Here is a 22781-nt window from a genome sequence, read left to right as displayed (position 1 = left end):
AAGACCTCTGGGTATGTACCCTGTTCACGTTTTTTGCCATAGTTTCTCCTTGGAGTTTTTTTTTTTTTTTAGGTGATAACGGTAGTGCAGAAAGAAATGGGGTGATTATTTTTCACGGTAACAGAGTATTTATTATTTTTAGAACATATTTCAAATAAAATAAATAACCTTGGGGATGTACAATTTTAATTAAGACAATTCTCTAGTCACTGCTTGGCAAATAACAGCATTTTTAATTAATCAAAATATTACAGGATGTACTGGTGACATTGTAAAAAGGCCTCACTGACAAGGTTCTAAATTCAAAGTAAAAAACAAACATTGGGGGACCTTCAAGCCGAGAAACATCACCCCCAGAAAAAACAAAACATGACAGGATTCACAGTTTTTATTGCACACATACACAAGTATAAAAAATAGTTACGTTTCAAAATAGATCATGTCCACATTTCACATATAAATTATTGAAATAAATTACATGTACACGTGAAAAACACAATTGCTTTAATGCAAGAAGTGAAAACAATCTAATAATAATTGAGAACTGACAACAATATTAATTTAGAAAAGTAATCCATCTAAGGATCCGTTTTCTTTATGTATAAAGCTTAACTACTGTGCTGTATATAAATAAACCATTCACTATAAAAAATATTAATAAAATGTGTCATTTAGTGTATTTATGCAATTTTCTAGCTTTAAGGCCAGTTCTTTAAACTGCCTCTTCAGACTACAATATCAGATATTGTGGAATTAAATACTCTAACAGCCCCACACCTGCTGTAGGGGTAGAAGTGCCTCTGGATTTGAGGATCAGTAATTCATTGTCCATTTCTCTCACTTGGATCTTAAAGGTCCCACTTCATCCATTTCCAGACGTACCCAGTGTAAACCAGTACAAGCTGATACATACCGTATACAGGTTAGTTGTAAAGTACAGCACTTTAAACTGCTGTTGTGGACAAACACATTATTTTAAAAACATACTCCCAACCCATTACTAGGGTGCGACAGTCTGCTGCTTTTAATGTTATTTAACAATGGGACTTAAATTGACAAATTGTTCCCATTGCAGTTTTTAAAAGGGAGTTTGTCTACTGCACAAAATGTTGTAATTGAATAGGAGCCAACATGAGTGCATATCTGAGAACTAAATTAACAAACCTTATGAGTTAGCTTTCATTTGCTGGTGGGTATAGAACGTGTCAGATTTACATTCGAGAAAGAGTTTCTGCGGAAATCTGTTTTTAGAAAGCATACTGTGCTGAAGGCAGATGAAGGATGTTTAATGGAGCTTCTCTTGGATATAACAAAATGAACTAACTGTAGCATTATTTCCTCTTTGCTTTGGCTTCTGTATATAAAATAACTGGGTGAGCAAAGAAAATTATTACTTTAAATTTTTTTTTTTGTAAACGGTTGCACGGTTACACCAACACATTCTGATGAGTAAAGCAATACCTTTATAGTTCTAATAAAAGAATAACGAATGTCATTCTCGCTGCAGTTAATAAACCTTGTTATCCACAGTGCACAATGTGAACAGGTGCATGTCCGCAGGAGAATTATTCACGGTTTTAAGCTGTTTTGTTGTGACTTTGGATGATGACTGGACAGTCAACAGGATGATGATGGCACTACACTGCAGCCCACAATTATGACTTTTGGTGCAGTCGTAACCCAGCCATATAGACCATGGTCCACTCCAAGTCTCTGCTATGTCAATGTCTACCCCAGAGTGTGATCAAGCTTGATATACATCTTCATGAAGACCTAAGAACTGTTCTATTGTATTTCATACCTTTGTTATGACATGGAAAACGGTTTCTTTTTACAGTTCCTAGATCTAATCACTTTGACCCTCTTTAAGTAAACTAGCTCTTCTAAAGAAGCACTCCGTTTACTGCTTTGAGCAATCTGCAAAATTATCTGCTAGTCTCTGCTATGAAGATCTGTTCTTGTATATTGGGGTTTGGGGTGGGGATCATTTTATTTTTTTTCACTGTTTGTATCCAGTTGCCCCCAAGCAAACCTCACAATTCCTCCTTGCAGAACTTGGCCATACAAAAGGTCTATTCACTCCTCGAAGCCAGTCTTTGAAATCCTCAACTTTGCGATGGCACACGTTGACGTATTTTTTTTTTGTTAAATGATCTCCGTGTTGAGTTTCTTCTTCCGGTCAGGCATGGTGTGGGGTAAAATGCTGATCTTGAATTCCTCATCAGCCTTTGCCCTCCTGTCTGGCTGGGAGGCGCAGCGGCACCTTGAGCAACGCTCTCTCCAGTGACCCCTCAGCACCACGGCCGTGGTGAGGCCCACCACAGCCAGGGTGAGTGCTCCGAACACCACCAGCACAATCACCTGAACCTCGGTGAGGAGAGAGCCCTGGGGCGTCACCACTTCCTTCACAGAGATCTTGAGCAGGCGCGTGCTGCTTGGCTGGTTCCTGTGCGAAGGGGTCGATACGTTCCACCTGGCGCCATCAAGAGTGTGCTCAGGCCAGGGCAGGGTGACCCTCGGGTAGCCGCTGGTCCAGCTCCTGGGGGTCCAGTTCTGTGATCTTGTTTCCTGCTTGGGTTTCTCCACAAGGTCGGAGCACGTTACCCCCGTGTACCCTGGAGGGCAAACGCAGTCGAATCGGTTCACACGGTCGAAGCAGCGGCCGCCGTTGAGGCAGGGCCCACTGGCGCAGTCGTTTATGTTGACGGTACAAAAGCGCCCCTCGAAGCCAGCCTGGCACTCACAGGAGAAGCGGTTGATGCCATCATGACAGGTGGCGCCATTGGCACAAGGGCGCATCAAGCAGTCGTCCACGTTGACCTCACAGCGGGTGCCCACATACCCTGCTAGGCAACGGCAGGACAGCTCAGCGGCGTAACCCTTGTCATCCGTGCACAAGCCTCCGTTCTTACAGGGGGACCTGGAGACCATAACAAACACCCATTGAGAAGATCAATAACTAACAGTGGTCAGCAGCACCTCATTGTGCAGCTCTGAAGTTTCCGAGGCTATCATTGCAGCACTTTCACCTCCACTGGCTTCAGAGGCAAAGAGAACAAAATTTAATCTAAATCTGATATCGCTTGAAAAGAAACCTGATTGATAAGGTGATTGCTGAAGTGTGACTGGGATACTCCTTATTTATTTATTTTTTAACTCTGTGTAATTTGCACTGGCATGTTTAACTAGAATCTTTAATTCCTCCGGTCAGCAACAAAAAGATGTCGTGTCCCCATGTGTCCCCCCCCTCCCCCCCCAGGTGATTCTGCTTTACAAGGAGAATCACTGAAAATCCATGATTACACCGATGAATGAGCTTGACAAAACATTTCTCCACTTGACTTTATGGATGCTCTCTTACCTGGCCTCCTGACAGGGCCCTGACTTCAGCTCACAGTCCTTGCCATGAAAACCGTTGGGACAAACGCAGGAATATTCCCCATCAGTAGCAATGCAGGTGGCACCATTCTGACAGGGGCGCTGATTGGCACACACGTTAATATCTGGTGGAGAAGTAAAACCACTGAATAATACAGTTCAGATGGACTCGTTTACAACTAGGCTGATCTTTCAGGTCAGGAAAGCCCTAAGAAAAACACAATTGCTTGATTCGTCAGTCAGAATATTACAATTGGGTGTTATCAAAGTGGACAGTAAATTATGGAGAACCATTTTGACTTACAACTAGAATCATGTATTCCTGTATCTGCTGCCATTACTTTAAACAGATAACATTGTCATAGCATCTGCGCTGTGCCTTGAGTAATGTGGCAGACAGGAACGGGTCATCAGCTGTACTTTGAAACACTTGAAGAATGATTGGAAGAATCTAGTGTATTTTTAGACCAAATGTTTCAATGACAAGTCTACTACAAATACTACAAATAAACTGCCTTAGTAAAATCCTACCCTTGAATGTTTTATAGTAATGGATGAACAACTTTGAGAAATTTTAGATGGCTGTCATGACCAATTTCTTAGTTGTGAGGTCTCTCTGCTATTACAGAATGTACTACAAAGCTGTTATACATTTTTGTTGGTGCTTTTTAACATGATAAGCTGAACAGGTGCTTTGAATGCAGTGGGGGGCGCTCCTGAATTACCTCTATCGCAGAACCGTCCCGTCCAGCCACTTTCACAGCTACACTGCCAGGGCTGCTGACATGTCCCGTGGACACAGCCAGGCATGCGGGCACAGTCATCACACAGCTCCCCCTCCCAGCCCGGGTCACACCTGCAACGAATGACAGTAACAACCACTGTGAAAAAATGGATCCAGTCTTACAGATTACTGATTACTGCAGCTGAAAAATAATCTTGTATATATCACTGTAAAGTTAATATAGGTAATGTATTCCTTATTATTGATTATATCTGCTATTGGTTTCTACAGACACTGATTAGCATTAGTATGAGGATACCTTAACGAAAGGGAACATTAGAAAATCTAATAGAAAACCAAGAAACCGCACACCAATCATTCTGAATTGGTTTCTTTGGGGTTACATTTGGTCTTGTCACAGCTATACTCATGCATTGACACAGAACTGACAGTAGGGGGACCCCACACACCAACAGTGCGTCCTATTCTGTGAATGGGGTTGACAAGGTAGGGAAAGCAGTATTTCCCCTCAAGTATCATTGAGGCACAGCACAGGGGGTAAAAACTGTATTTTGTTATTTGTTTTTATATTTAGGCCATGAATGGCTACATGTCTTAGCCATTACTGCAGCGTACCACAGTATACTGTATTAAAATGCATAGTATATGCAGAATCAAAGCATGGAGAACACCAATGAATAACACTGTGTAACAATTTTTTTTTTTTTTTGGTTCCTGGGTAGTAAGTGTTATTTCCTAATTGCTTATGCCTCAAAAGTATAGAAAATGGCTATTATTCCCCACAAACTTTGCTTTTGTGACCAGGACAGCGATATTTTGAAATTTACCTATTTTCCAGAACATTCCAGATAGATTCAGTGCTGAGTAAACTTGGAGTAACTTCTAGAACTTTCTAGAACCAGTAATATAAATAGTAGTATAAATACAGGGGCCTTAAGCCCACCAGTTCAGTTTAGTTCCAGCTGCCTAAGTGGATACATATCTGCATTTTTCTGAGATGGCATCAAGGTCATAGGAGACTTCAAAATGGTGGCATTCCTGATGGGTCTCCAAGGCGGTTTTACCAAGTTTCCCTGCTATCTTTGCCTTTGGGACAGCAGGGACACCAAGGCGCACTACCACAGGCGGGACTGGCCACAGCGGACTGAGTTCTCTGTGGGGAGGAACAACGTCAAGTGGGAGCCACTGGTGGACCCCCGGAAGGTGCTGATGCCACCACTGCACATCAAATTGGGCCTTATGAAACAATTTGTCAGAGCTCTAGATAAGGAGTCGGCAGCCTTCAAGTACCTTCAAGACTTCTTCCCTAAGCTGTCTGAGGCAAAGGTCAAAGCCGGTGTCTTCGTCGGACCACAGATAAAGAAGATCCTGGAGTGCAATGAATTCCCCAAGAAGCTCACTAGTGAGGAGAAAGCGGCTTGGAACAGCTTTGTCGCAGTGGTTCAGGGCTTCCTGGGCAATCACAAGGCCGAAAACTATGTGGAGCTGGTTGAGACTCTGGTGAAGAACTACGGCACAATGGGCTGTAGGATATCCCTCAAAGTCCATATCCTTGATGCTCATCTTGATCAATTCATGGAGAACATGGGAGTGTACTCGGAGGAGCAAGGCGAGCGCTTCCACCAGGATATACTGGACTTTGAACGCCGCTACCAAGGACAGTATAACGAGAACATGATGGGAGACTACATTTGGGGGCTGATTCGTGAAAGTGATTTACAGTATAATCGTAAATCTCGAAAAACTACTCACTTCTAAATCTTTTGTAGTCATTTTTGTATTACTTTAGTATAAATACATGTTAATTTGGATTCATATGTTGTTTTTTTCTGACTTTATGTGAACAAAAAGACACAAATTCGCCCGTTTTCTCATTGGAAATAGGTAAATTTCAAAATATCACTGTCCTGGTCACAAAAGCAAAGTTTGTGGGGAATAATAGCCATTTTCTATACTTTTGAGGCATAAGCAATTAGGAAATAACACTTACTACCCAGGAACAAACATTGTGTTACATAGTGTAATGTTAACAAGTGCTGCTGTTATAGCAAAGGTTTAAAGGGCATGCTGAGGCTGGCGGATCAGTTCATGTGATTACGAAACGTGCTCCACATTAAAGAAAACCTACAGACTAGGCAGAAGTTAACATGATTAAAGTTAATACGGCAATTTAGAGGCTACAGGGTTGTACTTGGATTGGGGAGAGCCAACAGGAATAATTGTCGAATTACAGCCTGGGGTGATCTAAATACCTCTCTTTCAGCTCTAAAAGGCGGGTCCATGTGTAGGGGATTTGGAAGCTTGTATTAGGTATCTTGTGTAGGTGTGGATGTTATGGTGGTTATTAGCAGGAAGGTATGCAGCTGGTTGCCTGGAGTACAGGAGAGCAGGGTTCCACTTTCAGCAATGAGCTCTGGCAGCTTGTTCAGGCCCTGTTCCTAATTACTGTCCTCCAGGTTCTCTGCTGTTTGGACTGATACCCAGGTGCAATTAGATGGCAGATGTGTGTGTGTGTGTGTGTGTGTGTGTGTGGAGAGTGGAAAAGAGTGCAATGTAGGGGTCATTTTCTTAGTCTATGGCTGGGATTAACATTTTAATGACAGCACCTCGGTCCCTTTAGCAGCCTTAAAGTATATAATGCTAACAAAATAATTCCATTAAATTTGACCTAATATGAATAGCCCTCATTTCTTAAAGCTCAGATGCTCCTATATGAAGCGTGCACGCATTATGGTAATGGTGAATACCTTATTTTTTTTATGGTAATTTATATGAAGCTGTTAGGGAAGAAAATGCATTGAACGCAGATACTTCAATTCTACACTTCCAGTCAACTGCATGAAGGCACGCAGTTGACATTGAAGACACGCCAAATGCAGGAAAACCATTACTGCAATCAGCTGTGTCTTAACGTTGGGATAAGACACAGCTGGGTTTTATTAGAGCATTCTACAGCACGGGGTATCAAGCACCTCATTTTAGGGATAGCCCCAAGGATAGGTGGTTGATGCAATCCAGTGTGATGCCCCAGTGCTAGCCCATGGTTTATAGGTCAGCAGCAGTGTGGCGTAGTGGTTAGGGCTCTGGACTTTTGACTGGAGGGTTGTGGGTTCAATCCCTGGTAGGGGACACTGCTGCTGTACCCTTGAGCAAGGTACTTTACCTAAATTGCTCCAGTAAAAACCCAACTGTATAAATGGGTAATTGTATGTAAAAATAATGTGATTTCTTGTAAGTCGCCCTGGATAAGGGCGTCTGCTAAGAAATAAATAATAATAATAATAATAATAGGTCGATCGGATCAGCTGCTTAGTTTCCTAACTAAACTCTTACCTGCAAATGCCGTTCTCATCGCAACGCCCATGGCCCAGGTTACAGCCTGGTTTGCAGTCTGCTCCTGAAACACAAGAAAAGCACTAGCTCTTAGTATTCCACTTGAACCACTTGACCGAACCACTTGACCGAACAACCAGGACTAACCAGAAGTGTATAATGGCTGACTGCTGAGATTTCTGAATCCAGCCACAACTATGCCTCATTTGTTAGAAGAGTCTGTAGTAGCTAGTGGGTTCACTGTTACAGGTATTTGACTGTCGTATCTGCAAGCACCCTTAATCATGCCATTGCTTAACAAAGTGTGCAACAGTTTATCCAGGTTCAGGTTTCCTGTGTTCTGTGTTCTGTGAGAGTTCTTCTCTGAGGTACTTCATATTTTCAGTAGACTGCCAATAGGGCTGGACCTTAATGAGAACACCAGAGGAGTTTAACCGTGAAACACGACTTATCACACTGCAGCAGGAACAGGGCCGATGCTGGGTTAACTAGCGCCCTAGGCAGCAGCTGCGGTGGCATTGCCCCTTCCCCTATAACTTTTAATGTGACTCCCATACAGTTATATAAACATTTCAATCCCAAAAAGACTCTTAAAAACCAAACCGCTGAACCAGAAAATATCAGCGGTTGAGTTACACTGGTGTAGGCTGCCCAAAATACTTCCCAGTATAAAACAATCTAGAGTGTTTTGAATATAAGTTGATACCACTCTAGAGTGTAATGAGCGTACGTTCAGAACACTCTGCTGCACTTTGAATTCACGTTCAAACACTCCCTTTCAAGACCGCAACACTATACGTACACCGAAAACACTCCGCGCGAATACAATCATATCAATACACAGTTTAATACTAATATATTCATATACCGTATTTTCTAATACCTTCTTAAATAAAGCAGCTACATTTAATACCTTTAACCTATTAGTTTTATTTTGTCAATGTGTTTTGTTGTTAGTAACCTATATATATTTTCTTGTAAACCTGCGTAAAACGTGTGTGTAATAATACTGCTAATCTAAATGGGTCGATTGCAGCGTACCAAAGTTAGTCCACTTGATGCGGACTAATAAGTCACTGGTACAACCAAGAGTGTGTAAATGAGACAAAATATGAATTTCATTCTGTATTTGACTAAAAGTGTTAACTAAACTATGCATAAAAGAATGCAATCTGCCTCAGGTTTATTGTTGATATTATACAACATGACAATCAAATCACATGCAGAGAGTTTCAACAGGATGGGTAGACCTCTTGGAAAAAGGGAGCCCAACTTTCAAGACATATTTATCTATCAAACAGGAAATACCCAGATACACTTTTAAAGGGTACAGTGGAGGAAAGGCTAATTTTCAGACAATGCCAGCGTTTTTGCATTACAGATGGCCCACTAATATACAAATACAAAGTACACATGAAAAACGAAAAAGGTGAGCCACAATAGACACATTCTATCAGTATGTACAGGAGTGTGTTAATAACAAGTGGCATTTGTTCTAATATTAATTAAACATATTTATTTTTTCATTAAAGTTGTATTAAACAAGATAACATATTCAAAACATGTTGTTTGGCATAAAACTTTGTGATCCTTCGAGAATGGTTGTTGTTTTTTAAGCAAAATAACTTAAACCAGTATGCTTAAAAGAAGGTCATCCGTTAGCAGTGTGTGTGTGTGTGTGTGTGTGTGTGTGTGTGTGTGTTTGTGGATGTAGTTAGTACTGTGTTTTTTTCTTTAATGTGTATATAGTTAATTTGTATTTGTATTTCAACTCTACGTATTTTGATATACAGTACAGTTACAGTTTATTTTAGTAAATTGTTATGTTGGTTAATTAGTTAGCTTTCGCTGAAAAACGTTTGGGGAAAATACAAATGTAATAACATAACTGAAAAATCTACGTAAATGCTTTGAACTTAATGTACTGTAAAGTGTTGTGCGCGTGAGAGTGTTTTGAAAGTAATAAATGCTTTGAACGTAAATTACTGGGATATACAATAATCCTTGCTTTGTAGCTGATGTTTCTTATTAATATATATTCTTTCAATGCATCACAGGCTGCATTAAAAGGCTGTGTGGTCCAGTGGTTAAAGAAAAGCGCTTCTAACCAGGAAATCCTCGGTTCAAATCCCACCTCAGCCACTGTGTGACCCTAAGCAAGTCAGTTAAGTTAACCTCCTTGTGCTCCGTCTTTCGGGTGAGACGTAAGACTCTGCAGCTGATGCGTAGTTCACACACCCTAGTCTCTGTAAAAGTCGCCTTGGATAAAGGCGTCTGCTAAAAAAATAATAACTATATATATATATATATATATATATATATATATATATATATATATATATATATATATGACTTAATGTTATGGTGCATCAACGATCTTAATATTATTTGTGGATGAGAACAGTATTTTATGCGTGTGTAAAAGCAAGCAGCTTAAAGAAATTATTTTAATGTAAAGACGCACACTTCTGTAGCTATGTATATCGTTGCGTGGAAAATAAACAATGGTGGCTGAATAGGAATATTGAGATCCACAATCCTGCAGTATTTATATTTAGCTTAGTTACTAAATAACAAGAAGAAAAAGTAATTGTGACAAATTAAGCTTAATTATGAATGCACTGCAGCTCATAGATTATGTGAAAGAAATAACGTGACCCGCTAGATTTTTTTTTACATTAATATTTTTATAATTAAAGTTGTATGATGCAGAAATAATTACCATTCAATATTGATCCACTGCCGTCTTGGCTAGCAGAGCATTCACCTTTCTCTATTTACCTTTCACGCGTGGGAGTACTGAGCGACGTAACCAAATTGGTCATGTGATACAAAAAGGCGGCCCTAAGTCTGCTTTACGTTCATATATATTAGAAATTAAGAACATAAGAAAGTTTACAAACGGGAGGAAGTCATTCAGCCTATCTTGCTCGTTTGGTTGTTAGTAGCTCATTGATCCCAGAATCTCATCAAGCAGTTCTTGAAGGATCTCAGGGTGTCAGCTTCAACAACATTACTGGGGAGTTGGTTCCAGACCCTCACAATTCTCTGTGTAAAAAAATGCCTCCTATTTTCTGTTCTGTCATATATGTAAAGGTCGGCCTAGGCCACATCGAAACAGTGGCCTAAATCTTGTCCGGCCCTGGGCTGCCTTTTCTTTTTGGAGTGTTCATATGAGAAAAGGCAGCCCTAGGTTGCCTTAAATCGCAACTGTGAATGTGGTCATAGTCCCTCTAGCGGTCAACAGTCAAAAAACTATTGCCCTCTTATGTGACAGGTTTGATAAAATCAGATATTAACTGCAGCTTTCACCTTGAGCATTGCCCACTGTCTGTCACTTTTTCAACTCTCAAGGCAACAGTATTTCATGATAAGCCTGAACAATCAATATTTGTATACAGTTACAATGTCAGTCCAAGATGTCTTTAAGGGTTAAATTGTGATGTCATATAGCCGAAGGACCCCCCCCCCCCCCCCCCCCAAACACATACACACACACACACACACACACACACACACACACACACTTCTCCAACTTTAGAGAAACATTAACCTGACCACTGCAAGAAAAGCAAAAAGGCATATAAGCAATGCATGGTAAAAACCTAGAAAGTAAAATAACATGCAAGTTATATAATCAGCAGTTTTAAACCTTTGATCTGTACTACTATTGGCTGTTAACTCTAGACTGTTAAGCAAATATTTCAAAGACGTCCACCAAAAACTCAAGGAACTCTCTTCTCAATACAGAACAACATTTGTTTTTCTTTTGTAAAGGAGCACTTTCATTTAGAAGTGCAGCTTACAGACATTCCTTGTTTTTGATCGGCACTTTTGGAAATGCTTTATAGTATCTTTTACAAATGTCAATCCATATTGTAGGCTACTCCTAGGTGTGACTCAGTACTTTAATCCTGTTCACCTTTTGATATAGCAACCTAAGACAAATACTGTACGAGACAGCAGAACACCACTAGAAACAGGCTTTGTGATGCCTTAAGCCTTTAGTCTTTGGGGATAATTTAAGTGTCATCTTTCACTTGCCTTCAGGCAATTGCCAAATCATTGATATTGGTGGAATGGTTTAAAACTACACTGAAGGTTGATTTTATATGCCTTCCCTGGTGTCACCCTGCTCTATTGCAAATTGCTGTGGTATAGTATTACTATTTCCTATTAGTTTTTATTACTAGCTATTAAAAAACAATTGCACTGTCCTTTTGTGTAGGAACTGGCTTTGTTCCTGGCACGAGGTCGGCTTTCAGCGTTGGCGATACGTACTGTGAGGCAGCTGTCATCTTAGAACATAGCTTACATTTGTTCATTTGCAGTTGGAATGCAGAGCACTTAGGCCTTTAAACAGACAGTAGTGTTAAGTGTCTCTGTGGAGATGTACTCGATGCTGCTCGTATGTGTGAAGTGTCCTAACAACTCAAATTCACGTTTTGTTTAGAGAAGAGTCTTGCTCGTCTCTTGAAGATATATAGCAAAACCAAACTTGGCTGCCACATTCCAACGTAATCCTCTGTTCTCGCTTAGATACAGACTACAGCGGTTATTGCTGGAAGGTTTGCACGTGGATAGTTAATAAGTGATTTGTGTCATTGAAATTGACAACCAGGCTGTTCTCAGACACTTCAAGTTACCACTGCTTCCTTATTGAAGGTAAAAAAAAAAAAAAAGTTCAAAAAAAGTATTAGTATTAGCTTGACCACCCTGTTGCTACAGTAGATGGTGGACTAGCCTTTTACCTGTGTGTTTAAAGGCAGCTCAGGTAGCAAGTCAAATCCTTTTGGTTGGTTAAACTTGGCAGTCAGTGGACAGCAACCCATCATACAATACCCAACAATTCAGCACATGCAATATGGCAGCATTGCAGGATTGGGTGCGTGGAGACACCCCTTAAGAGGGTGGTCCTTCCAGGGCATGTACAGTACCGTGTGGGGAAGCTCCTTATTCCAGAGACTGTGTGTTCTGTACCTTCTCAGAACATATTCCACCTTTTTTGCACGACACTGAACTGTAGGCTGTAATAGAGGAGCGGAAAACTTAAACAGAATGTTACTATCACGTGGGCTGTTCTGTCCACGATCAGATATATAAACAAAATAAATCTAACTACGCAAAGATCGTATCTTCTAGGTCATGTGTCCTGCAACTCAGCTACCCCTGTGGTTATGCCAGTAACTTCTGTCAGCACTTTACCATCTCCAAGGAATTCAGACGTAAACACAGATGCTGGGGTTTTTTCTGTTTTGCAAAAAAAAAAAAAAAAAACTTGCACATCAAAGATCTTTTCTTACACTTCGTTGCTCCATACTCCAGATATAATCCACAGGGATGCAGGCTTTTAGTCTCATTAAATTTTTTAAGTAATTATAAGGTTTCTTTTAATGTGTTTTTAAACTGTTTTGCTTATACAAATACTGGTATATAATAGCCAGCCAATCAAAGACATAATACAAGAACAAGGTTTCAACACTTGTAAAAGGCTCTTGCTATCTATATATTAAATTTGTATGTTCTATATTGTATCTCCTGTACATTTAACAGGCAAAATCCTATTAAACTACTGGGAGGAATGAGCAAGTACAAAACTGTTCATCTAGTAAATCTGTCAAAAGACCTCAACCAGCTTGTCACAGTAACAAGAGAGAGCTAGTGGTCAGTTATCTTTAGTCAGACCTCCTCGGTACTGACAGCCTCCTTACAATCCATCTCTCCAATCAGACAAGCTGGAAAATTCTGGCCCTCGCATTCCTATGAATCAGACCGACAAAGAGGCTGCTCAGCTCCTGAGTCCCTGTGATTCCTTCAGTTAAATATAGCTGTGAGGAGGGCTAGGCTACGTATCGATTACACTAGGATTAGAATGATTTCTTTAGGACTAATCATAAAGTTTAATGGCTTGCTGATTTTTGAATGAGAAAATGGGGCCCCGTCATGGCAACTGTCACCATGGCGCAAAAAACAAAGTCCGACTTAGAGGGCTCACTTGGAGGGTTCATAAATTCCGACTTAGAGAGTCTGGCATCCTGATTTCTGATTCCGCTCTGCTCTAAGGACCCCCTTCCCTTGCCCCTTGCCCCTCAGTCATGTGGAATGTTTTCATTTTAAAACCAGGGGATCTAATTTTATATCCTGCACCCAGTGGATGTGAAACCCAATCTCCACGGGCCGGCCGCTAGCCCAGCCAGGCGAGCTGGTGCCATTCACAAATGCGGATTCGATTTCCAAGAGCTGATCCCTGGCAGCCGTGCACCGACCACCTCAGCACGCGCCGGGAAGTGAGGGGTGGAGGGGACTGGGCAGAGGAGTGTGTGGAGGGAGGGAGAGACCGAGGGCTGTTGGATCCTATGTAGGGGGGTAGGTGGTGGTAATTAGATCTGTATGAAATCAAGTATCATTCAATTTCAAAATCCACTCAGCTGCTTAGGTACTTAAAAAAATGTTTACCCAGGACAGCCCAGCTGATACACATGTACATCATCTAGTTTCCATTAGCAAGGATCTTGATTGTATCCAGTTTTACTGCTAGGGCAGGTTAGTGCGATCAGGGGCTCACCCAAGGTTGCTCTGCGAGATGGGATTCTAACACCCACATGTGTGTCTGCAGCTACTCTACAATATATCACTGTGGCTCTTACAAGCTAAAGATGGGCACACTCAGTGTTACAGCATTTATTTTTGAAAATGAAGGAGGCACATGTAGAGTACATGTTGTGCCTGGACACATTATTAGGATATGTACCTAATATTAGCGATTGTACCCACCCAGTGCTGCTTGGTAGAGAAGGAACCTAGGAAAACAACTGCTATGTGATTCACAATGGAGAAAAAAAAAAAAGTCTTACAAGGTCTCCTCAACATTTGTCGTCACTTCTCACATTTATATGTAAACCGGTAGAATTATGAGATTTTATCAGAAACTTGTCAATAAGATATAAATGTTGGCAACATTTCAATATCCATCAACATCATGCAACATTACAGTATTTAATTGATATCATCTTTCAGTCTCTGTATTGTATTTGATTCATTCCTAGTAATATATCTTTTTTGCTCAGTTGCCAAATAAAAAGCCCATCTAAACCCATCCTTGAACTGTAGCTGTAAACTAACAGAAGTGGAGTTAGGACTGTGACTCTCAGCTATGCTCAATGTTGCAGATTGTCTCTTTAAAACATGCAAACATACAGTATCCTGTATGGCAGGGCTATCCATCGAATGGCTTTTGAGCCATAGCGCCATAGAGCTCACTGAGATTCACAATAAGGCTGTTTTGATTTAGAAGTGGTCTATCCCCCTATGAAGTCTTGTAAAACTGTCTTTGCCGCTATTTAGTCAGCTATTTTATTTTCCATTATATATATATATATATATATATATATATATATATATATATATATATATATATATATATATATATATATATATACATATACAGGTAGTGGACAAAAAAATGGAAACACCAATGTAAAGTCACTTAATAGGGCGTTGGGCCACTATGGTATCCCGCTCTGTGGAGTTCTCGGCGGACCGTTTTTGATGAAACTGGCCCCAGGTTGAAATTTGCAGTCAATTGATCTGCACCTGTTTTGCCTTGCACTTTGAATTAATGCATGGATATCACGATCCTGGAGTATGTGCTTCCGCCCACTATTGCCCTTTGCTGTCTTTCCCTCAGAGTTCCATGCCGATATCACCTTAGACACTGTTGCTCGTGAAACATCAGCAAGTTGAGCTGTCTTGGTCACTGAAGCTCCTGCCAAACACGCCCCAACAATCACCCCTCTTTCAAAGTCACTGAGGTCTTCTCTTGCAGCTTTGCTAGCCATAATTATAGGCAGCCAGACCTGTCCTGCATTTTTATACATGACCCTAAGCATGCTGGGATGTTATTTGCTTAATTAACGCGAGCCACACCTGTGTGGAAGCCCTTGCTTTCAATATACTTGGTGTCGGGTAGACATATTTTTTATATGACTCTTTAAGAGCTCCCAGTTCAACAGTATGGCTCTTTTAACAAAAACAGTTGGACACCTCTGCTGTATGGTACAGCATATGTAGAAAATTCTTTAAAATCTGCTGTGAACATGACATTATTTGACCAGAACATAAGATACACTGCAGGGCCTATAATACTGGCAGCTGACAAAACAGCAGATATTCTCCATAAACAGCTGTGGGCGCTACACTTCAACAAGGCTGTAAATCCAGAAAACCATTACTACAAACTATACACTGAAATATTATTCAATCATATATTTGTACACTGCTGCAAAAACTAAAGTGTAGTTTAGCATTGTAAATATACTAACAAGGGGATTAATGTTTAAGTCTGCTAGCCCTTAAACACAAACCAGATGTTAAAGTTTTAGGCACAATGCTATAGACAAGACAATACAAAAAACATTGCACGATTCGCACTAATCTTGGTTTACCTAATGTTACCTTATGTGACGCCGCCCCAGACTATTGCCACATGGAGTCTGTGAAACCAGCCATACATTTTGTGAAGGGTTTACAGTCCTTTATCAGTTGGCTGAATTAATTCATGTTACCCGCACACAAAGTCGATATGTGTGGGCGTGCGCATTTCTGTTTTAAAAAAACCATCTGACGGGCACGTAGTGAATAATAATCTTACCTTGGACAGAGCGAAACAGAATCATTGATAACCAGCTGGAGAGTAGCAGGAGCAGGTTGAGTCTGGAGAACATGATCACGTTAGCAGAGGCAGCCCTTCAGGAATCAGCTGAAACAAAGCAGAAACACATCCACTCAGATAAAACACACTGTGTGCAGAGCTGAAACAAAGCAGAAACACATCCACTCAGATAAAACACACTGTGTGCAGAGCTGAAACAAAGCAGAAACACATCCACTCAGATAAAACACACTGTGTGCAGAGCTGAAACAAAGCAGAAACACATCCACTCAGATAAAACACACTGTGTGCAGAGCTGAAACAAAGCAGAAACACATCCACTCAGATAAAACGCACTGTGTGCAGATCAGAAACAAAGCAGAAACACATCCACTCAGATAAAACACACTGTGTGCAGAGCTGAAACAAAGCAGAAACACATCCACTCAGATAAAACACACTGTGTGCAGAGCTGAAACAAAGCAGAAACACATCCACTCAGATAAAACACACTGTGTGCAGAGCTGAAACAAAGCAGAAACACATCCACTCAGATAAAACACACTGTGTGCAGATCAGAAACAAAGCAGAAACACATCCACTCAGATAAAACGCACTGTGTGCAGATCAGAAACAAAGCAGAAACACATCCACTCAGATAAAACACACTGTGTGCAGAGCTGGAGTTCAACACCTTTCACTGGGTCTCCAGGCCGGGGATGTAAAAGAGCACCTACAGCCTGACAGGTATATTTCTTCACTACCCATCCACAAGCACCTGTTCTCAGCTGGGAAGTCCAAGGTATTCCTGTGCCTGTGTCCTCTAACAGCAAATGTGTGATTGCAAATCTGGAAAGAGGGACGGATCAATTTTCTTTCAGTATTTCTCAAAGATTCCTGCTTACTGCAATAAGGGCCAAATCAGCAATATGCCAGCCATGGCAAGTAGCAAAGGAAGGCCAGTACCTTGTTAAACATTAAGAAGAAGTAAACACACAAAACAATTCCCTCTGCTGGCATTGTGAAGGCTAGAAGTCTAAAGTCAGCCTCCTGTACAAGTAGCACAGAGCACTTGAAAGCTTATGGTCCAAGGTGTCAGATGAATTATTTTGTACAGTGTTTAAGATGCATGCTTGAGGTCCAGAGGCTAGTCTGTTAGCGCCCATCCTCGTGCTGCAGTGAATTAAGTCGCCTCTTGTATGCAAATTACGAAACAAACATCTCGCTTCTACATTCTAATTTGCGTTTTAGTTTTGATACCTATGTTCCAAATTCCAAATTCCATGGGGCACTGACAGCGGCACAGTCAGAGCTAGCTTGACACAGAAGTGAATTGCTTGATGATAAGTCAAACTCATTGTACAAGATGTTCTAAAGTTATGATGGAATGCAATAAATATAATGTAATCTCCCCCCCTCCCCCATCCTTATTAGACAAGCTTTTATAAAGCACAGAAAAAAGTGTACAATTACTTTTAAAAAAATAAACAAATGAGATAGAAGTAAATCAAGTAATCCCTGTACTATCCAAACATACTCCAAACAGGCCATTAAGGAAACGCCAAACCATAAAAGGAGTGAATGTTATTTCTGCACACTTTCCGTTTCTGGTTTAATCAGGTGCAGGAAACCCCCATTGTAGGTCAGCTTACAGGCTGCTCAGGTCCTTAATAATGCAGGAAGAGGACCCTACACCTCTAAGAGATTCAGCAAACATAGACCTAATGCTGCAGGTTAGCATGGGATACTCTCCTTCATGAATAGACCCCTTATACAACCCAACCATTTCAGCGAACACAATCGCAACCCTATCACCTAACAGGGTGGTGAAGCAGTGTTAATAATTAAAGAAAGGCATTCATTATTTATACCAGCATTTACAGCTAGTTTTTATTGACATAAACAAGCTTTTCCACATGTACTGGCAGTATTTTCTTTCTTTCTTGTTTGCTTGCTTGCCAAAATAATTACCAATAAATACTGTAAATAAATAAATAAATAAATAAATAAATAACCATTCTGTTGTGTCTCAACACCCATGGCAACTGATTAAATTGGGACCGCACTCTGAAACCAATTGGGGTTGTTTTATACACGTAAAATTAACACAATTAAATCAATACAAATGAACTGTGTTTTAGTGGCGGGTCTTTTTTTTATTCTATACTGTGTGTACAAGAGGGCCCCCCACCACAATACTTATTTGACATATAGCACAACAACTGTGAGCAATTTTTCTCTAAGCTTTTCCTTTACAGGTTTGAAAGACCTGAAGCGTCAGGAAGGTTTAATCTCTATATGTTGTGTTTTAAATGTCTCATTTAGCACTCCAGCCCGGTTTGAGGTAATGTTGATCACGAGACAGCTTAATTGAGCGCACAGGGCTGATAATGAAAGTGTAGTCAGAATACACTTTGAACATGTAACCTGAGAGTTGTTTAATTCCATATTAAAAATGTTTCTTGAATGGCATTAAAAAGCCTGGGGTGTGATTGTCCTGTTGCCCTGCAAGCTATGTTATTATCATGTTTTTTGTTTTTTTTTGTTCAGTTCAAAGAGAGTTCAATATGTTTTATACACTAAGTGCTTTTTTGTTTCAAAATCCATTAGGATTAAAAAAAATGGCACTCAAAGCACTGCATTTTACTTTATAGTCATAAATGGAAAACTCTTTGTGCCTTTATTCTGAAAAAGCCGACATTTTGAACTAAAATAGCTCTGCTGTGCTGTTTATTTTCATTAATCCTGGTAATATACAGTACTTGAACCATTACATTACTTAAACAGTATGTTTTTAAACAGACATGTTCTGATAAACAGAATAAAAGGACAACAAATATTTATCTGAACAGAAGTTTTTCTTGAATACAATAATTTATTTCAAAATGTGTATCACAATAATACATTTTGTATTTGTTATATATATATATATATATATATATATATATATATATATATATATATATATATATATATATATATATAACAAATGAAACAACACATACTGTACTGAGAGCAGTGTAATCTAAAGCTAAAGCCCACTACCTGAACATTAGGTATACAATAATACCTGTCTGGCTTTACATTGTTGTCCCCCACACACACACACCCACACACCCACACATCTATACACCCACCTGCAATTCTAGGATCCCAGGAAGGCTGGCAAAAAAAACACAAAATAGAAGAAAGCAAATCCTAATAAAATTGAGACAATATCAGGAACAATAGACAGAAGCTGGATGTAGGCTTTCCTTCGCCTGGATTTTGTTTATATAAAGCCTACTGAGGCTAATGTGACAGAATACAGGGAGACAGTGATCCTCCTCCCACTCCACCAGGACTCCAACCAGCAAGGAGCTACTCTTAAAGAGACAGTAACCCTTTAATTGCTGCATATAGCAAAAGTATAGTGGTACTCAGTCAGCCACCATCCATTCAGTAAAACCCCCCTAAGCCCCCTTTCTAAGTTAAATGGATCTTGGGACTTTCATTTAGAAATCCTACACTGTAGTTGTATGTGGTGCTGGAACCTAGAATATGTGCGCTTTAGTGCATTCTAGGTCCAAGAGCCAAAACAAAAGCAAGTGTGTACGATTTACAAAGTTAAATACTTGTTAGGAATGAAACTCTATTTTAAATGATTTAAAAGTTATTTAAAAAAATATGAAGAGTGATAAGGAAGCAACCCTACCAATAGGTCAGGAGAGCTGTGTTTAACTGCATTGGATTTGCATATCTTTTCCAGTAGCCAGGAGCCCTGTTTCTGGTTTAAAAGGTGTTTTCAGTTGACAAACTGTGGTCAGTTGGTAAGCGTGGGGGGTTCATAACTTTGAGATTCTACTGTATAAGAAAAGCACCAAAATCCGAAGAGAATGAGGATGATTACACATTTATCTGATTCAAATGTTTAGATTAAGTAGTAAATGTCTTTCCCTGGTACCCAGAACAGGGTGGGTTTTCATTCCACTCCACCGTGTCAATTCAAATGTTGCCGGTGCTTATTTTATGTGACGTGTTACTAATAAAGAAGGTACATCATATAGCAAACTGCTACGTTTAAAAAAAAGTTAAAGTCTTTGAAAATGTAAACATTTGTATTTTTATTTCTGCCAACACAAAATGGTAATTGCAATACACAAAACTGATTTTAAAAAATGGCCAATAGCTGTAAATAATAGACATTATTTTCAAATCAGTGTTAACTGTTCAGTCATTGGCATAGTTTTTCAGTGAGTAACCACAGCGACAAATCACACAGGTGCCTCAGTTCTGTAACGGCATAAAACTGTGTACAAGCGTGGACCTAGTTTACACCTGATAAGACTTTTTACTGAGACTACCCACTGTTAATCATTTAATGGCAAACCGATTGGCTTCCATCATGGACTGGGCCAAAAGATCAAGTTAGAAAATTGCCATTTAAGACTGAACTCAAGAATAAAATACAATTTGGTATTCTTTTATTCTAGTCTCTGTGCTAGACTGCTGCTGGCCTGCTCAGCATCTCATTAAATATCTCTGCATATCTAGCACGTGAGACTAACTAAAAGCAGAAAATAAAACTTGGGTTGAACAAGCAGAAAAAATTGATTTCCCTCACATTCCAGCATGGGACATTCTTTTAGGGCATATTAATGAAGTATTAGTGGAGCAATGTTCTGGTAGCCTGGTCTTATTTATAAGCTTGTGGTTACGTACAATTTGGATTATGTAATGTTCACAAATATTACGTTCCCAATAAAGATGCCTAAATAAATAACAGAAATAAAACTTGAATCTATGAATAATATACATTATACAACAAACGTTGAGATATCTAGCATCAAAAAATAGTTTTCATATTCCTGGGCCTGGGTGAATATTTCTCTCACTGTGGAATCTATCTTGCATTCATTTCATTCAAATCCAACAACAGAATGGCTGGGCGAAATGCACTGTTCCAAATAATGTTGCTCAGTAATGCAGAGCTTAATCTAGGGAAAGTAATTCTATGAATTCAGTTGTATAAATTAGGTTTAAACCAGGGGTGGACAAAGTCCTGGTCTTTGTTCTAACCCTGTTCTAAATTGTTTACTTGAACCAGTTAACCCTCCATCCAGACCCTGAAGTAGTTCATTAGTTCATTTCACCTGTAAAACATGGTGGAATGGCCCGGTCCTCCAGGACTGTGCTTGGGCACCCCTAGTTTAAACATACCGTATTTTTTTCAATGAGTGTTCATGGTGTATCCCTAGGACCAGGTTTTCTGTTTCTACACAAGTTCTATCTATAGTATTGCAGTCCATTGGAAAGTTATCACCATAGCTGCGCGCTGTTTGAAAGTGTCAGAGGCTGTCCGTGTGGACGTATGTGCTCTGGGAAACAATGATGATAAAAAAAAACAACATTTAGGACTTGTACCTTCGGGGGTACTTGAAAACCACTGCTTTACACCAATGGGGCTAAAGACCAGGGGGCTGTTCGGATAACAGAGGTACATATATAACTACACTAACCAAAAATGCATTACTGAACAGTGTGAGGAAACAAATTGCCAAAATAAATCCACAATTTTAGTTCCTCCCCTAACAGTTCTGTTGTCATTCAACTACTGCGGTTTAGCAGCAAGCAAATAGTTCAACAGGTGGGCATTGAGCCCAGAGCTGTAAATCCTTCAGCCTGAGGGAACAACACATCTCTTCTCTGTCAGGGAAAGTCAAAGGAAATACTGTACACCCAGTTTCAGGATAGCCCCGTCTCAATTGGCTTTCTTTCTTTAACAGATGTATTTTTAATGGAGTTAGACAAACAGAGTTCCTGCAGGTTTTTTTTTTTTATTGGGTATGTTGTTATTGTAAAAATGCCTTGTTTTCACAGCACTGTGGAAGAAAAACTCTCCTCTTTCACACAGCAGCACAGGAGCTAAGATAACACAGAGCTCAGTGTAGACTCTGTAGGTCTACATGTCTGTGAATGCCACAGTAGCAATGTCAACAAACCTCAGCTCAGAAGAAGCTGCTGTGTTTTGAAGTTGAAACAGCTACATTTTAAAAGTGAATTCAAATCACATTTGTTTAATGCTAACTAATGCTTTACAGCTCTATTAGCTCTATTAGCATGATTACTTGTGCTGTGCTGAGAATATGGTTCTTCACTTTCTTGTATTTTTTTTAATTAATTCAGAATATGCAAATATTTCAGATACAATGCTATAGAACTGCTGCATCCTGGTATTTTTGCTGTTTTGAGCTTCCTCCTGCACAAGAAAACACAAGCATATGTAACAGGTATTGTGTGATACACTGCTTACAGATTCTGTCCAGACAGTGAGATGAGATGAGGTTAAAAACTCAACAACCATGAATGCAGACAAGACCCGGCTTTTGCGTTGTGGTTTAGATGCCCGCTTGCGGTTGGGGTTGGGGTTAGGTTTAGGATTTGGGATGTAGATTGGGGTTAGGGTTGGGGATATCTTGGTTTATTTATACCCAATAAAAAAGGGAACTCTGTATTATTCCATTAAAATGCATGTTAAAGAAAGAAAGCCAATTAAGACATTTCAAGTTGAATCAAGCTGACTTTAAATTATGTCTGAACTTTATAGGTGCTAGAGTTGTGCCAGTTATTCAGAGCAGAATCAAATTCGTCAATTGCAATTTGAGATTCACCACGGGGCCAATTTTCTAACCCTTT

At 39.9% G+C, this 22781-nt stretch overlaps 1 protein-coding gene across 3 annotated transcripts; it reads right to left on the bottom strand.

Moving 5' to 3' along the window:
* Positions 1–373: 373 nt before the first annotated feature.
* On the bottom strand, positions 374–19431 carry dlk2 (delta-like 2 homolog (Drosophila)). Of its 3 annotated transcripts, none has more exons than XM_034003347.3 (7): positions 19244–19431; positions 16801–16955; positions 16107–16214; positions 7457–7520; positions 4104–4234; positions 3362–3503; positions 374–2920 (listed from the first exon to the last, which is right to left on the bottom strand). In XM_034003347.3, exons 3-7 carry the CDS (start codon positions 16177–16179, stop codon positions 2146–2148), a joined length of 1185 nt encoding a protein of 394 aa, XP_033859238.3. In that variant the 5' UTR covers positions 16180–16214; positions 16801–16955; positions 19244–19431; the 3' UTR covers positions 374–2145. The 3 variants fall into 3 exon arrangements, with proteins under 3 accessions (XP_033859238.3, XP_058879828.1, XP_033859240.3); XM_059023845.1 differs by having other exon boundaries at positions 16885–16955; XM_034003349.3 differs by lacking the exon at positions 16801–16955.
* Between the last annotated feature and the right edge of the window lie 3350 nt (positions 19432–22781).

Source organism: Acipenser ruthenus, chromosome 5 (assembly GCF_902713425.1).
Source record: "Acipenser ruthenus chromosome 5, fAciRut3.2 maternal haplotype, whole genome shotgun sequence".
Taxonomy (NCBI): domain Eukaryota; kingdom Metazoa; phylum Chordata; class Actinopteri; order Acipenseriformes; family Acipenseridae; genus Acipenser; species Acipenser ruthenus.
Note: the sequence above shows the minus strand (reverse complement) of the source record. Positions and strands in the feature narration are given on the sequence as shown.

What these genes read in the sequence shown, in the direction of transcription:
- dlk2 (XM_034003347.3), bottom strand. Translation starts at nt 16,179, where the DNA reads ATGTTCTCCAGACTCAACCTGCTCCTGCTACTCTCCAGCTGGTTATCA. An exon ending in TCTGTTTCGCTCTGTCCAAG is followed by an intron (nt 7,521 to 16,106) that starts GTAAGATTATTA and finishes CTTGTGTTTCAG; the next exon opens with GAGCAGACTGCAAACCAGGC. An exon ending in GGGACGGTTCTGCGATAGAG is followed by an intron (nt 3,504 to 4,103) that starts GTAATTCAGGAG and finishes CTTCTCCACCAG; the next exon opens with ATATTAACGTGTGTGCCAAT.